This window comes from Fusarium proliferatum (assembly GCF_900067095.1).
Source record: "Fusarium proliferatum ET1 genome assembly, contig: FPRO_scaffold004, whole genome shotgun sequence".
Taxonomy (NCBI): Eukaryota; Fungi; Ascomycota; class Sordariomycetes; order Hypocreales; family Nectriaceae; genus Fusarium; species Fusarium proliferatum.
This window is the reverse complement of record NW_022194793.1, coordinates 46,113-60,746: the sequence shown is the minus strand read 5'-3', so window position 1 is coordinate 60,746 and position 14,634 is coordinate 46,113. Positions and strand designations below refer to the sequence as shown.

The 14,634-nt window shown below is 49.7% G+C and overlaps 3 protein-coding genes across 3 annotated transcripts; 2 read left to right on the top strand and 1 right to left on the bottom strand.

Annotated features, from left to right (window-relative positions):
- Positions 1–309: 309 nt before the first annotated feature.
- Positions 310–4,743, bottom strand: FPRO_04210 (related to cation translocating ATPases; the record flags this gene model as incomplete). Its single annotated transcript, XM_031229696.1, has 9 exons — positions 310–610; positions 709–1,113; positions 1,162–1,394; positions 1,445–1,579; positions 1,632–1,714; positions 1,762–2,094; positions 2,145–2,298; positions 2,349–4,499; positions 4,567–4,743. 9 exons carry the CDS (start codon positions 4,741–4,743, stop codon positions 310–312), a joined length of 3,972 nt encoding a protein of 1,323 aa, XP_031079907.1.
- Positions 4,744–6,707: 1,964 nt separating this feature from the next.
- FPRO_04209 (putative nucleosome assembly protein I) lies at positions 6,708–8,247 on the top strand (the record flags this gene model as incomplete). Its single annotated transcript, XM_031229695.1, has 5 exons — positions 6,708–6,754; positions 6,869–6,948; positions 7,031–7,741; positions 7,809–8,134; positions 8,197–8,247. The coding sequence occupies 5 exons, from the start codon at positions 6,708–6,710 to the stop codon at positions 8,245–8,247; spliced, it is 1,215 nt and encodes a 404-aa protein (XP_031079906.1).
- Positions 8,248–10,550: 2,303 nt separating this feature from the next.
- Positions 10,551–12,280, top strand: FPRO_04208 (putative SER33-3-phosphoglycerate dehydrogenase; the record flags this gene model as incomplete). Its single annotated transcript, XM_031229693.1, has 5 exons — positions 10,551–10,861; positions 11,006–11,784; positions 11,846–11,955; positions 12,012–12,195; positions 12,252–12,280. The coding sequence occupies 5 exons, from the start codon at positions 10,551–10,553 to the stop codon at positions 12,278–12,280; spliced, it is 1,413 nt and encodes a 470-aa protein (XP_031079905.1).
- Between the last annotated feature and the right edge of the window lie 2,354 nt (positions 12,281–14,634).

Below are 14,634 nucleotides of genomic sequence, written 5' to 3'. Positions count from 1 at the left end.
TCCCGAAATCGAAGTTATCAAGAACTCTTGTGTTTTCTGGGGAAATTACCCCTAGTGGCACAATGCGCATTAATGAGACCTTCAGATCATTACTATTCACAGTGAAGAATTGGTTCGGCAAACATGTCCATCAAAATTCAGGCATTGGTCTTTTATTCAACCAAGCCTCTTGTATTTTGATCCCTCTAATGAGACTAACAGTTTCACGCTTCCTTCGCTCTTCATACTCTATAACAGCTCCAATCAATACTCACGAACATAAGTCTGCTCTCATCCAATAGCTATGCAACTTGCTTGTTTTACTCCAGCTTAAATCCGAGATGCTTCCGCAATCACCTTATACTCTTTGCGCTTCTTGGCCTTTCCGGTCACTGACTGCTTGATTGAGCCTATCAATCGAGCCAGTCTCAAGGCAAGGAAGTGCTCAAAAGCCCAGGCCACAATAAAGTACGCAGCACCCAATCCAATCAGGAACAGTTCATAGTCCCAGCTCATGTCTGTCAATTGCATCAGGTCGATGACCCATTGAGCAGGAGTCAGGATCATGTAGACGGTTATCAAGAGGGCGATGGAGATGGTTATGGCGAATGGCCCTAAAATATGGTCAGCACTGACTATGAAAGTGGTGAATGAGAAGACTTGCAGTTTTGTGTGGTTCGCTGTCGGAATGGGCGTCCGGCATTAAGAATAACCCCCGAAAGGATGTACTCAAAGCAAGAGAACAGGAAGAGTGCCGTGTTTTGCGAGTTCTCGATGCTAGGCTCATCCTTATGCACCACCGGAGGAATATACCAGGGCTGCTCCTTGACAGTGACGTACGTCACAGCTTGGAAGAAGATGCAAATAAGCATGAATCCCAACAGAGGCGTGAGCACCTTTCGTGAGACCAAGTCCGCAGTAGGTCGCTTGCGGCAAAGTCTTGGAGCAGGTCCCGCCCATCCCATGAAGATAGCGATCGGAAGAATAAGAGCTAGATCAATAAAGAGGAACTGGAAGTCTCCCAAATTGGAAGCCCTGGCATAAAGGAATGTGACTGATGTGAACTGAATTGCTGAGTACAAACTCATGTACTTGAAGCAACTGAAGCTTGTGACCAGAGCGGCTCGGCCCTCCCTAAAGAATTGTTAGACTACTTCAACCAATTTGCTTCTCTCGACTTACTTGATAACTTCCAAGACGCAGCGAATGTCAAACACACGAGAAGTAAAGGGAGCTGCCACGGAAGCTTCCGCCTCAGATAAAGAGATGCCAACATCTGCGGCCTTCAAAGCACCACAGTCATTTGCTCCGTCACCACAGAAGCCACATGTATAATCAATGCTCTGCAACTTCTCGACCAACTCATGCTTCTCATCAGGTGACATTCTGGCAAACACCTTACCATTGATGAGCATCTAGAGGCTTGTTAGCAGGTACAACAAGGGATGCAAAATGATTTACTAACCCGTTGAAGTGCTTGTGGCGACGCAAAGTCAACCATCCATCGGAACACATCACCACTAACAGCCAAAGTATAGTTACGAAGGCTGGTGATCTCGAAAGGCAGTGAAGCATCCGCATCTGGAGGAGGGGGTAGGGGCTGTAGGTGTTAGTCGTGATCCCTTATGGTCACAGCTGCAACAAGAACTCACAAGTAAAGTCTTTTCATTCAAGTGATAGAGGTTGTTGTCGATACTCTCCCATTGAATCTTGGCTTCCGCATCACGGAAATCACCTGGTCGGGTTAGAATAGTTTCACAAGCTGATAAATCCGAAACGTACCCTCAATGAAGCGTGGCACGAAGCAATGGGCCTTTCGATCCATAAGACCACATTCTCGGGCCACGCTAATGGCCGTCAAGATGTTGTCACCAGTTACCATGACTGCGCCAATGTTGGACGCCAGAAGCTCCTCCAGAACTGCGGCTGTTGTGGGCTTAAGCTTGTTCTCGAACACAATGAAACCAACAAAGTCGAGATCACTCTCAACTTCAGTTCGACTCATCTTCTGAGCCTTAACCCAGCTGAGCTTCTTGAGATGCCGGCTGGCGACACCGATAACACGGTAACCTTTGTGGGTATACCAAGACAGAAGCTCGTCGTAATCATCGGGAACTGTGGGAAGTTAGCCGGTTTGAGCCTCTCAATGCTATTAGGAAACATACAGCTTTCAGGGCGGCAGATCTCCTTCATTGCTTCGGGGGCTCCCTTGACAAAGATGTCACCACTCTTCTGACCGAATGGTCGAACAATGACACTGGCACGTCGCAGATTTGAAACGAATTCAAAAGACTTCTGTACTCCAAGCTCGATGTTACCCTATGAGAATGTCAGTAATCAGTTTCCCACGGTCAACACAGGGGCCATACGTTAGGAGGTCGTGCAATAGAGGGCGCCAGTCCACCTTGCTCCTCATCTTCCTCGGAAGCACTCTGCTTTCCTTCTTCGTATGTCCAGCGTGTGAACTCAAACATCTTGAGATCCAGTGGATCTCCGACTAGTTCATCATCAACGGACCGCAGAGAGTGACAGGTGGCCATTGTGTGCAATGCGGCGCGATAGGTATCCTGGGCGTTCTGTCGTGTTGCCTCAGCCAATAGCATCTGGGGCTCGGTTACAATCTCGCTGAACTTCTTTGAGTTACGATCAACGACCCGAACACCCAAAACATCAAGTCCTTCTTCCGTTAATGTCCCCGTCTTGTCGAAGCACATGATGTCGATCTTTCCACCAACATTCACTCGCTGAGGACTGATACAGAAGATCTGCTTCTTCTTCAGTCGACTAAGAGCAAAGTTGGTACCGATCGTCAGAGTGGCAGGCAGGGCAGGAGGCACGACAATTGTGATGAGATCGAGCGCTCGCACAATAATGAGATGCCATGCAAGACCAAGTCTGATGAAGTTAACCAATGAAGCCAAGAATCCGATAGCAGCAACAATAGCCATGACACTGATGTACCGGAATGAATCGCGGTAGAACTTGAAACCTGAGGGTTTAGGGAACAGCATCGATCGTACCAGGGCACCTTTTGTAGTGTTGAAACCAGTCCGGACAACGAGGGCGAGCGCAACGGCGTCGTCCCCTTGGTCTTCCTGAGGCCTTCTGGCGCGGATGATTTTGGTACCACAAAACAGGAAGTGTCTGGCTGTTTCAGGGGTAACTGAGGACGCTCCCAGATCCATCGTGCGCAAAGTCTCATCGGTGGCTGGTAACTTTGAAACGGGAACAGACTCGCCAGTCAACATGCTTTCATTGACGATACAGTCACCGGTGAGCAAGAGACTGTCACTGGGAAACTGTGTCAAACTGGGATCGCTCAATTCGTAGACATCTCCAGGTACCAGTTCACTTGAACTGATAAATCGCCAGAAACCGTTTCGCAGAACTCGCACATCACATTCGAATCGCGAGATCTCGCGGAGACGCTTCATGGTAGCTCGAGTCTCAATGAGGGTGGCAGCAATACTACCAACCGACATGAGGAAGATAGCAATTGCATAATAGTAGTAGCTATCCATGGACCATAGGATAAGACTGGCGATCTGAAATACGTAAAAAGGGTGCAAAACTTCGTCCACCAGAAGCTGTCCAGTTGTCTTCTGCTCGATATCGATGAGGTTGCTGCCAAAGACAACTTCACGGACTCCCCTTTCATCAGTGTCCAGACCAGCACGGGTCAGTCGCACATCGGTCCAGTTGGGGTCTTTCCAACCATTGAAGAGCATAAACTTGTCTTTAAGAGGGTGGAAGCATAGTCGAATGTAGCGGTAATCCAGTGTTCGGAGGTCGTCAATGATAGGGTCAACATCCTCGTCCAATGCATCGGAGTAGAATTTCTCTGGCAGGCCAAAAACTGTTGACAAAGATCGGCCGTAAATCTGAGATCGGACATCCATAGTAACAAGCTCACCCCACTGGTTCTCTATCACGACCCATTCGCACTCCCCAAGCGAAGTTGCTTGTCCAAGCAGACCAACGTACCACCGGGGCAGCCATCGGAAGAGGAGATAAGCGAGACCGCAGGTAAGGATGCACAATGAGATATAGATCGCAGATCCGGTCTTGCTTGTCTTGAAACCGGCGATGACGATTGTGAGATCCTCGTTTTCTAGATAAACTTTTTGGCTGACACGCCCATGGCGTCGAAAGCTTCCAGCAGTGGCTGTACTATCTCGTCGCAAGAGATGGGCATTGACTGAATGGCGAGAGTATGCGGATGAATGTCTACGCAGAGCATAATTGTCTTCGGAAATGCGATAGTCTCGTTCTGGGGACTCGTCGTATTCCTCGTTACCATCAACACCGAATTCCAAGTCTCCGATATCTGAAACGCTGCGTCGGATGTAATCGCCAGCAATGCTCTGCACAGCTACACTCTCGGCGTCGTCATCATCGGGAAATCCTTCGTTATCGTCATCGTAATAGGCGAAGCTGGCAGTCGAATCGGCACGAGGTCGTCGATGGGAAAATGCCGATACACTGGTGGGAAGACTTTCGGCAACAGGACCAGAGAAAAGCTGATAAGGACAGGTCGTTAGTATTTACGATCATACAATGGCAATGGTTCAAGTATTTGCTAGTTACCTCCTCATGCGCCATCTCAACATCTTCAAAGATGCTCGACCTGCTCTGATTAGAGCTCATTCGATAGAGTCCAGCGCGACCGTTGCCATTGGCATTGGCATTGGCATTGGACGCACGATGGCGGCGATGGCCATGATCTTGGCCCGGCTCCGGGCTAAGAGGAGCGTCTTCATCCATCAATTCGTTCAAGGCAAATTGTTTCGCATGATACACAAATAAATCCTCAAAGTTGAGATAAGAATTTTGCGTATAAGTTGTAGGTCGCGCGCCCGATTACGTCGTTGGCTCAGCACTTGTGCCCTGACCAAGGCTGACCCGGAGAGTCATACCGATATGCCGAACTGGCCCCGCCATGCATCATTGGTCTGTTTCTAGTACAAGACGCAAGGCTGAGAAGAGAGATGGTTCAGGCCATAATGTCAATAACTCTGAGAGTTTAGTGATGACATACAGTTATCTAGTTATCTACTGGCCTAGAGTGTCCGTAGGATAGCTACAGGATTGGCCAACATGCTGACTCGAGGGCCACGTCAAATTTGTTTCCTGATTGTGGTGGTTTATGAGCAAGGTTCCTCGGCAAAGAATTTGGCTGGGTCTGGGGACCCTGCCCACCTATAGCATCTAGCTGTGAATGCCATCCGCTTCTTTGTTTGACCACTTTGACGACCGCTTTTTTTATTTATCTATTGTCAACAGACAAAGAAGTGGTGGGCGAATAGGATGCTGCATAGACAACCCGCTCCTCCTTCCCGATACAAGGGCGCGCGCGATTCGTGAACGCATCCCTCGACTTGTTGGTATCGGAGATTCACCAAAGCTGCAGCCAATCGTGCAGGGTCCATCACAGTGCGTGCGAGCCACGTTCTATCACGCGTATGTAGGCAGAGAGATACGATCAGTTGAGTTGTTGGATATGCTTGTGCTTCAACCCTTCTACCCGAACCAAAGGGGTATGTACGTATGTTCTTGGTCAGGACTCTTTCGGATCCATCTGTGGCCCTTTGCTTTTTGATGGTTGGGTACCTACGTGTCCAACAAGCGAACTATTATCAGTAGATATTGTAGGGTTGGCCTCGCTTGATTCATGCTCTTCGATGTAACATGTAACTTTGAAGCGGTTCCCCGAGATTATGTACCTTGCTATAAATGTTTGAGCCATGCCATGCCACGAACTATCAAACCCGAGTGTTCCCCTTCGGCCCTTCGGGCGAGGTCGGGTGTATCTAGTCAACAAAAGAAGCCAAAGGCACAACAGTTATTCAGCCTCTTCTTTCTCTCTCAGGGGCAGCATGTCGTCGATATGTCGTCGTTGTTCCTGCTTTGAGCATTTGGGGGCGCCACCATTCCAGAACCTTTGTGACTGAAAGAAGAAGGGCCGGTACTGAAGAGGAAGGGTTACTTTGACGGGCAAGGGATCAGAAGTGTTGTGTTCTGGAATCCGTCTAGATTGTGGCGAGTGCTTCCCTTGTACTGCGAATGGATGAGTCGGGGAGAATCACGCATCCAATCCCTGTGCGACGCCACAGAATGAAAACAAAGTCAAAGTCCAAAGGTACATGCAGATCGTATTTGTGTGGCCTCGTGTGAACAGGTTCGGACATGCACTGTGTTACTGTGGCTGTATGTAGGTCTCCTCCACTCCCCGGCTCCCTTGGGTTTCTGTTGTCTCACTTCTCCGCTCTCTCACAGCGCCTCCACACTCAAAGCTGTTAGGTACCTAGAGCCTGCCCAGAGGAGAGAGGGGGGACCCATTGGATCCTCTCACACAGTTTGGCTGGGCTGGGCAGGTAATTTTTTTTTAGTTAGGCGATCGACCAGTTGAGCTTGGTGCTTGGTGGGCGGCCCAACAAGTTCGAAAAGTGAGAGAGGAGACTGGGCCGACCGAGGGGAACCTCCATAGTACTACTAGTCTACCTTTACCTACCGCCCTCTCTCTTCCGTCTCTCTGACTCCCGCTCTGTTTTGTAGGTACAAGCCCAGTGCCCAAATTTTTTTCAACTTATCGCCCCCCACCAGAATTTAGCAAACGTCAACGGCCGCTGCTTTCTCAACTTCCTTTCATCCCTCTCCTCTCAACCTCACCTCGTCCCCAAAAGACGTTTATCACAAGCGCCTATTCGGATCTTTCATTATCAGACAAAATGGCCGAGCCCATTCGTGGAAAGCGTGCTCAGGACGCCGTGGCTCCGTAAGTTATTTCCTTCTTTCCCTTGCAATATCAATCTTCTGCCTCGGATTGTTTGTTTCTTTGCTTGCCCGCCGCTTCACGATCCACGATGCTAACTACCCCACCTTCGACCAGTACGCCTCAGAACACACCCGCAACTGCTGCTCCCATCTCTTCCCACGCTCAACAGCCGGGCGTTGCTAGTATCAAGGAGGGTGAGTATCTCTTTTTGGTTTTTCATGACTTGTCATGAACCAATCCCTTCAACTCCAGGATGATGGTCTAACCCCGCTGCAGAGGATCTGGACCGTGCCGCCGCGGCTTCAGTTTTCGCCCAAAACCCCAAGCTTATCCAGATGATTCAGGGTCGCCTCGGCTCCCTCGTGGGCCAATCTTCGGGCTACATCGAGTCCCTGCCCGCTCCCGTCCGCCGACGTGTCGCTGGTCTTAAGGGCATCCAGAAGGATCACTCCAAGCTCGAGGCTGAGTTCCAAGAAGAGGTTCTCCAGCTGGAGAAGAAGTATTTCGCCAAGTTCTCTCCTCTCTACGAGAAGCGCTCCGCCATTATCAACGGAAAGACTGAGCCTACTGAGGAGGAGATCAAGGCCGGTGAGGAGGACGATGAGCCCGAGACTGAGGATGCTGCCAAGTCTGAGCAGAAGTCCGATGTCCCCGACAACGTTTCCGGTATCCCCGAGTTCTGGCTCTCCGCCATGAAGAACCAGATCTCTCTCGCTGAGATGATCACTGACCGTGATGAGGCTGCCCTCAAGCACCTCACCGACATCCGCATGGAGTACCTTGACAAGCCTGGTTTCCGTCTCATCTTCGAGTTTGCCCCCAACGATTTCTTCAAGAACACCACCATTACCAAGACATACTATTACCAGAACGAGAGTGGCTACGGCGGTGACTTCATTTACGACCACGCTGAGGGTGACAAGATTGAGTGGTTGCCTGGCAAGGACTTGACTGTCCGAGTCGAGAGCAAGAAGCAGCGAAACAAGAGTAAGCGACAATTTTTGGGGGGGTGGCCCCCTTTGTTCTTTGAACCTGACGACTAACCCAATTCCAGACACAAAGCAGACCCGAATTGTCAAGAAGACCGTTCCTACCGAGTCATTCTTCAACTTCTTCTCGCCACCCAAGGCTCCCACCGATGACGATGACGAGGATGCCGAGTCCGACATCGAGGAGCGCCTCGAGCTCGACTACCAGCTCGGCGAGGACATCAAGGAGAAGCTCATTCCCCGCGCCATCGACTGGTTCACCGGTGAGGCTCTGGCTTTCGAGGAGATCTCGGACGATGAGCTTGATGGTGCCGATTTCGACGACGATGATGACGAGGACGAGGATGACCTGAGCGAGGAGAACGATGACGAGGAGGAGTCTGACGACGACGTATGTTACCTCGCAGCAAACCACTTGTTGATTCTTTGGACTAAACTAACTTTTATGTGCAGGATGAGTCTGGCAAGCCTAAGCAGGAGGCTGCTGAGTGCAAACAGAGCTGAGCGGCGCGATAGAGCGCGACGTAACGCATATTCTCACTCATGACATGATTGGCTTTTATCGGGTTTAAGGATTTTATCTAAGTCACCGACCTACTCGGAAGAAAAAGGGTGGGCGGTGAACGACAGGAAGAAAAAGGCTACAGAAATGGGAAGCGGTTGAAACAGGTCGGCGATCCAGCCGGTGCCGTTTTTCAGAACAAAAAAGGTAGCATCGTCATTTGATAGGCATCGTTTGCAAGAAAAAAAACCTATGGTTTTTGCGAGCAAACTCTGGGACTGGAAACCACGTTGATAGACAGACACACAGCCAGAGGGCACAAGTCGGCCCCGCGCGATTACTATGTTGCCCTCCTCTTTTTTGCAGCCTTTTTCTCTTACTTCGTTATCAGGGGTTCTCTGTCTTGTGTTTTACTTGTTTTTTGCAAATAACGCTGATTTTCGTTCCTGGCATGGATGTAAGGTAGTGACAGAAGGGATGGTTCTTACAGGGAAGGGTGCAAGGGTTTACCAGGTGCATAATATATAGAGAATGATTTTGCCATGATGCAATAAGTTGTATGTTGTTGCAGTAATATACCAGCTTTGTCTATGTAGTTTTGTTTGTTTCTCTTGGTCTTTGTTTACTGTGTTTTGACGTAGTGGCTGCATACTCGCTTCTATCGAAATGCGGTGAGATCGTTATTACCACCACAAAAATGCAAGACATGTTTGGAGCCGACGCCACGACGACAATGTCTCAGTTGTGACCCGGGGGACGTGCATGTACGTCACAGGATGGCGAGTCATGTTGTTTCCGTATGCTGTGTTAATTATGATATATCCTACACTCACTGTTGTTCGTATTAGTACTTGTACCTTACAGACTCCCTCAGGATTCCAATTGCATGTCTTGCAAAGCACAGGGCTTCTCGAATACCATAGTAAAAGACTATCATTGTTCCAACTACCTAATGGATATATAGATTTTGGAAGATCTAAACTGGAATATCATAGAAATAACACTTTACTAGCATCATATAGGGTAGGGTATGATTGGACAAAGGTGCTTTATCCAATAGCTGACCGATAACCCTTCAACTGAATCGCACACGGGACCAATTATGATGAAACATATCAGCACGTTAATTGACTTTGAAATACTGATAGAAGATAATTAATGCCAACAGTTGAATTGACAGATGAAACCAATAAACGGACGTCCGTCTGTCTATCCGCCGCTCAGCTCCGCTGCATCCCGCGCCGGCCTGCATATCCTCCGACTACGCCGCACACCGAATAGAACCACCTCCGCCAGCGGGACTGCTAGAAGAGGTAACACACTGCTGTACCTACCCCTAGCAACCGGGCGCCGGGAGATGCAGAGATTGACGCCATTGCGTGATGGCATGGTGGCATTTCCGGTCTCGGTCAAGGGCCTAGGGGAGGAAAAAAACTCAGGTCCTTAATCCTAAGTGACAAAAAGACTTGGGTAAATTTACCTAGATTTAGTACATCTTTTGCTAAGTTTATTTTGACACTACATATTAAGGCCTGCTGTTTTCTTACTCCCCGAGGAGGGCCAAAGTGAGCAACAGACAGCATATTTTTTTTAAGTGGTCCTGTTCAGGGCTGAGTGTATTGTTAGCGGCGTGGTAGTCCAAAACGCCGAAGGGTATATTCGGCTTGCTCGTTTTCTTTGTTATAAATGGTCCAACGATACTGAGCGAGCTCTTTCATGGCCGACAGCGGACTAATGTACGTAAAAAGTTTTCCTATGCCAAAGCTGTCACGTCCGCAATGTTCCACTCCCACGTTCATGTATGTAGTGTAAATGCGACTAAGAGCCGCAAGGGTACCCCGAGCGAATGCTCTATTTACTTGTAAATGCCCTCTGATTCGGCAGTGAAGGCATCAATACCCAGGATGAGTCAGTTTACGGAAGTCGGTAGACGTTTATTTGCCTGAATTCTGGTGCTGCATCCGGCCCGTCGCGACCTGAATTGTCAGCGCTGGCTAGACTGGAGTCATCTCATCATAGCCCAGCTCATACGTAGGTAGATTTTGGTGGCATCATAAAACCAATTGACTCCCCTCCTGATCGTCCGAGTCTCTTCCTAGTATTCTAAAATTCTCATCATACCATAATCTCGTCCTTTGTTAGACAGCGGGCAATACTTTGATACCTCCTCTGTTCCCAATTAAACGATCTTACTTACGGTAGCTCTCCAATTCCTCCCTCCGAATCTCAACTCCCTGCTGTTTTACGACCCCTACACCCTTCTCCAACAACACCACACCGACCGCGACCGTCGACACATTTCATCATGGCCCCTGCTCCCCAAAACATCGCCAGCAACCTCTCTGCCGCTGCCCAGCGCGGCGAGGTCTCTCACAGCTGGGATAAGAACGTGGCTACCTCGCCGCTGGCTTCTTTCCAGTCTCCTCCCAGCTGGACCGCCAACCTCCCTAACCGTGGCGCGCCCAAGAACTTGAAGCCTTTCAACACCAAGGATATCAAGATTCTACTTCTCGAGAACGTCAATGTCACCGGCCAGGAGATCTTGAAGGCCCAGGGCTACCAGGTCGAAGCCCTCAAGACCTCTCTTCCCGAGGACCAGCTCATTGAGAAGATTCGGTGAGTTCGCAAAAATACCCCGCCATCCCTCAACTTTTTTTTTTGTGAAGTTGTGCCGTGCCCCTCCATCGACGGCTTCACAAATGCCCCTCGTCCATGAGCTCCATGCACCCCACCATGAATACTAACAAATGGTGATCACAGTGACGTTCAAGTCATCGGTATTCGCTCCAAGACGAAGCTCACCGAGAAGGTCCTCCGACAGGCCGAGAACCTCCTCGTCATCGGCTGCTTCTGTATCGGCACCAACCAGGTCGACCTTGAGTTCGCCGCCAAGAATGGTATCGCCGTCTTCAACTCCCCTTTCGCCAACTCGCGCAGTGTCGCTGAGCTGGTCATCGCCGAGATCATCGTTCTTGCCCGTCAGCTTGGCGACCGATCCAACGAGATGCACCGAGGCACCTGGAACAAGGTCAGCTCCAAGTGCTGGGAGATTCGAGGCAAGACTCTGGGTATCGTTGGCTACGGTCACATTGGTTCTCAGCTGTCCGTCCTCGCTGAGGCTATGGGCATGAACGTCATATACTACGATGTTGTTACCCTGATGGCTCTGGGAACTGCCAACCAGGTTCCTACACTTGAGAAGCTCTTGGGTGAGGCTGACTTTGTCACCCTCCACGTCCCTGATCTCCCCGAGACACGCAACATGATCTCCACTCCCCAATTCGAGCAGATGAAGACTGGTGCTTACCTGATCAACGCCAGCCGTGGTAGCGTTGTCGATATTCCCGCTCTCATCAAGGCTAGCCGTGCTGGCAAGGTTGCTGGTGCTGCTCTTGATGTCTTTCCCTCTGAGCCCGCTGCCAACGGTGACTACTTCACCAACGACCTCAATGCCTGGGGCGAGGACCTCCGAAGCTTGAGGAACCTCATCCTGACACCTCACATCGGTGGTAGCACCGAGGAGGCTCAGCGTGCCATTGGTATCGAAGGCAAGTGCACACCTAGAATATCACATTGGACTCCACACTAACACTTACATAGTCAGCGAGGCTCTCGTTCGCTACATCAACCAGGGCATCACTCTGGGCAGTGTCAACATCCCCGAAGTCCAGCTCCGTTCGCTGACTTCCGACGAGCCCGATACCGCTCGTGTAAGTCTATGCCGAAACCCGAATTTGACATGCACAATATTAACCCCAAATCATAGGTCATCTTCATTCACCGAAACGTTCCTGGTGTGCTCCGAAAGGTTAACGAGATTCTCGGCGACCACAACGTCGACAAGCAGATTTCCGACAGCAGAGGCGACAACGCCTACCTCATGGCTGATATTAGCAGTATCAAGTATGAGCAGATCAAGGACATCTACGACAGCCTTGAGGCTCTTAGCGGTAAGTCGAGTCAAGTGAGACAAGGTCAATGCCATAAACTGACAGTTCGTGCACAGCTCGCATCATGACCCGTATCCTGTACTAAGAAAAGAGGCATGGACCACTCGGTGGCTCTGAGGTTCAACCCTTATCCTCTAACTACGACAACTTAGTAAAAAGAAACGCGATGCAACCAACAACCGCATGGGACTTTGAATGCATGGAGAAGGGGGAAATAAAGGGGGCGGCCCGTTCGTTTTGATCCGATCCTTGATTCCCGGACGCGGTTGACGCATTGATGCATTGGCTAAGGTCAATGAAGGAAGGCATGAGCAATTCAAACCTCCATGACGCGACTTGACGATCGTGGCTGGAGGAGGGTTTGCTATTGATGATGCAAGAAGAGTCGGAATCGCCAGATACGGGTACGTACTCCATTCTTGAGCGTGGATCAAATCAAAAGGGGGCTGGTTTTTGCGGCTGGTGCTTGATTAAGTTAATGTAAAAGCTCGCAAACCGACTGGTTGGGCTAGTCGGTGGCACTGTATGGAGTAATATGGCCTGGATGAATTCAACGAACAGAAACATTTGAGCTTCAACGCAACTTAGAATACCAAAATAGGATCAATCCGGTGCGAATCGAGAGGGGGACCCCGAGGGACCCATAGACCATCACTTTGTTGACCTTCTATGTACATCTATCTGTAGACTAACTTCAGTTCCGCGTAAGGGCTGAGATAAGCATGCATAGAGTTTGTTAACTGTTGGCGTAAGCTGCAGAGTTGCTTGACGTCAAACTATGGCTTGTCGATAATAAAATGTTGGGGATATGAGGTGTATTTGCATAGCCGTGTGGATGCCGAGAAGTTCGGACCTGAAGAAGATAATGTATGTACCTTCGGAATTCGAGGTTGGATCTGTGATACATACCCTCGGCGAACAAGCTCCTCCGAGCTGCCTGGCTTTTACGATTGTACCTCGCTGATCCTTCAAATATGTCCTTGATGGACTCAGTTCCTAGTCTTGGGGTTATGGTGGGGATATATTAATCGGCTACTAGGGTTCAAGAATTCCCCAGTATTTTTTGGAATTGGCATCTCCTTTTTGGAGGATCGGGCCTTGCTCATCAATGTCACCGGCGGGTTTCATCTTTAGGCTTGTTGATTGACTATTGAAGTCTGAGAGAATTGGTTCATGATGATTGGTATGTCGACTCTGGTGAACCATTATATTGAGATCTTTGTCTTTCAGAACATCAAGTCAAACTTCAAATATTCCAGAAGTATATAAGCATTGTGTCCAGTAACTACACAGTCTATACGCACAGCTTTTGTGACGGTTACTGCAAAGACAGTCGGTGAAGTTGTATCAAGACAGTGCGACTTGGATCTCGGAGCGTTTGATCGTCAAATGTCAATTAAGGGGCCTGCGACGTAACATTTTTTTGAGCATTAGCTCCAACGAACCCCAATAATTCCTTTGTATCTGTCCTCAGTGACAATCACAGTCTCACCAGGGGCTGATGTTCATGTCCAGTTCCGTGGCATGGTAGAGCATGACAGACACAGTGTCGACTCAATTCCAAGAGCTGTCTTGAGGAAAATGCATGCATTTGTCCTTCGCTTGTTTCTCACCCCAGATCCAAGGAAGACAAGACAAGGTCGAAGACGCGGACGGGTCGGCCCCTCATTGGCTCGCGGGAGTGTCCAGGTAGAGATAGCCCCTAAATTCTTCTGAAGCCAGGAGCTTCCAGGAACTGGAAGGCTGGGTGGGCGTCGTAGAGCTGGATGTATTTAAAACGATCGTGATTGGTATTCTGATGGTGGTGATGAACTGAAGAAATACCAATGGCTGGGCCCCTAGGTACAGCAATGGTCTAACAGGAGTGCCCCGCCCCCCTGTTCCTCGACCTCCAATGTGCCCCGTGCGGCTGCAGTGTCCATCCGGCCCTTTCAATCAGGAGCAAAACGCGTGCTGGCATCACCGACCGCATCCATAACTTTTGACCTGCTCTTCAAGGTCTCTCTTTTTGCCTTGACTTTTGCCTTGTGCGATCACTTAATCTTCCTCGACCTCTTTTTTTTGTCGGCGAGTTCTTTGAGTCCTTGTGTGGGAAGTGAGAGGAAGAGTGTACAAAGCTCGTTTCTCCCGCCCTTGTCAGGTTCAGGGTCCTTTTCTACCACCCACCTTCTCCCACCGTACTTTGGATTACGGGGCACCGGTGTAGCCAAAAGTTGGACGATTTGCGCAAAGCATCCAACAACCGTTCGACCGCACACTTTCAGCGATTCAAGATCGCATAACGCCTCTTTGCATCTGTCATCAGCGGCGTTTTGACGACCACAATCTTTCCCCGGCAGGCCCCGTTGCTTCATATACCAACAGCTGCTGGCGAATGTCTGCTTCCTACGGCCATTCAGCCCCTTAGCATAATATTCGCCGATACCGCTTCGACATAGT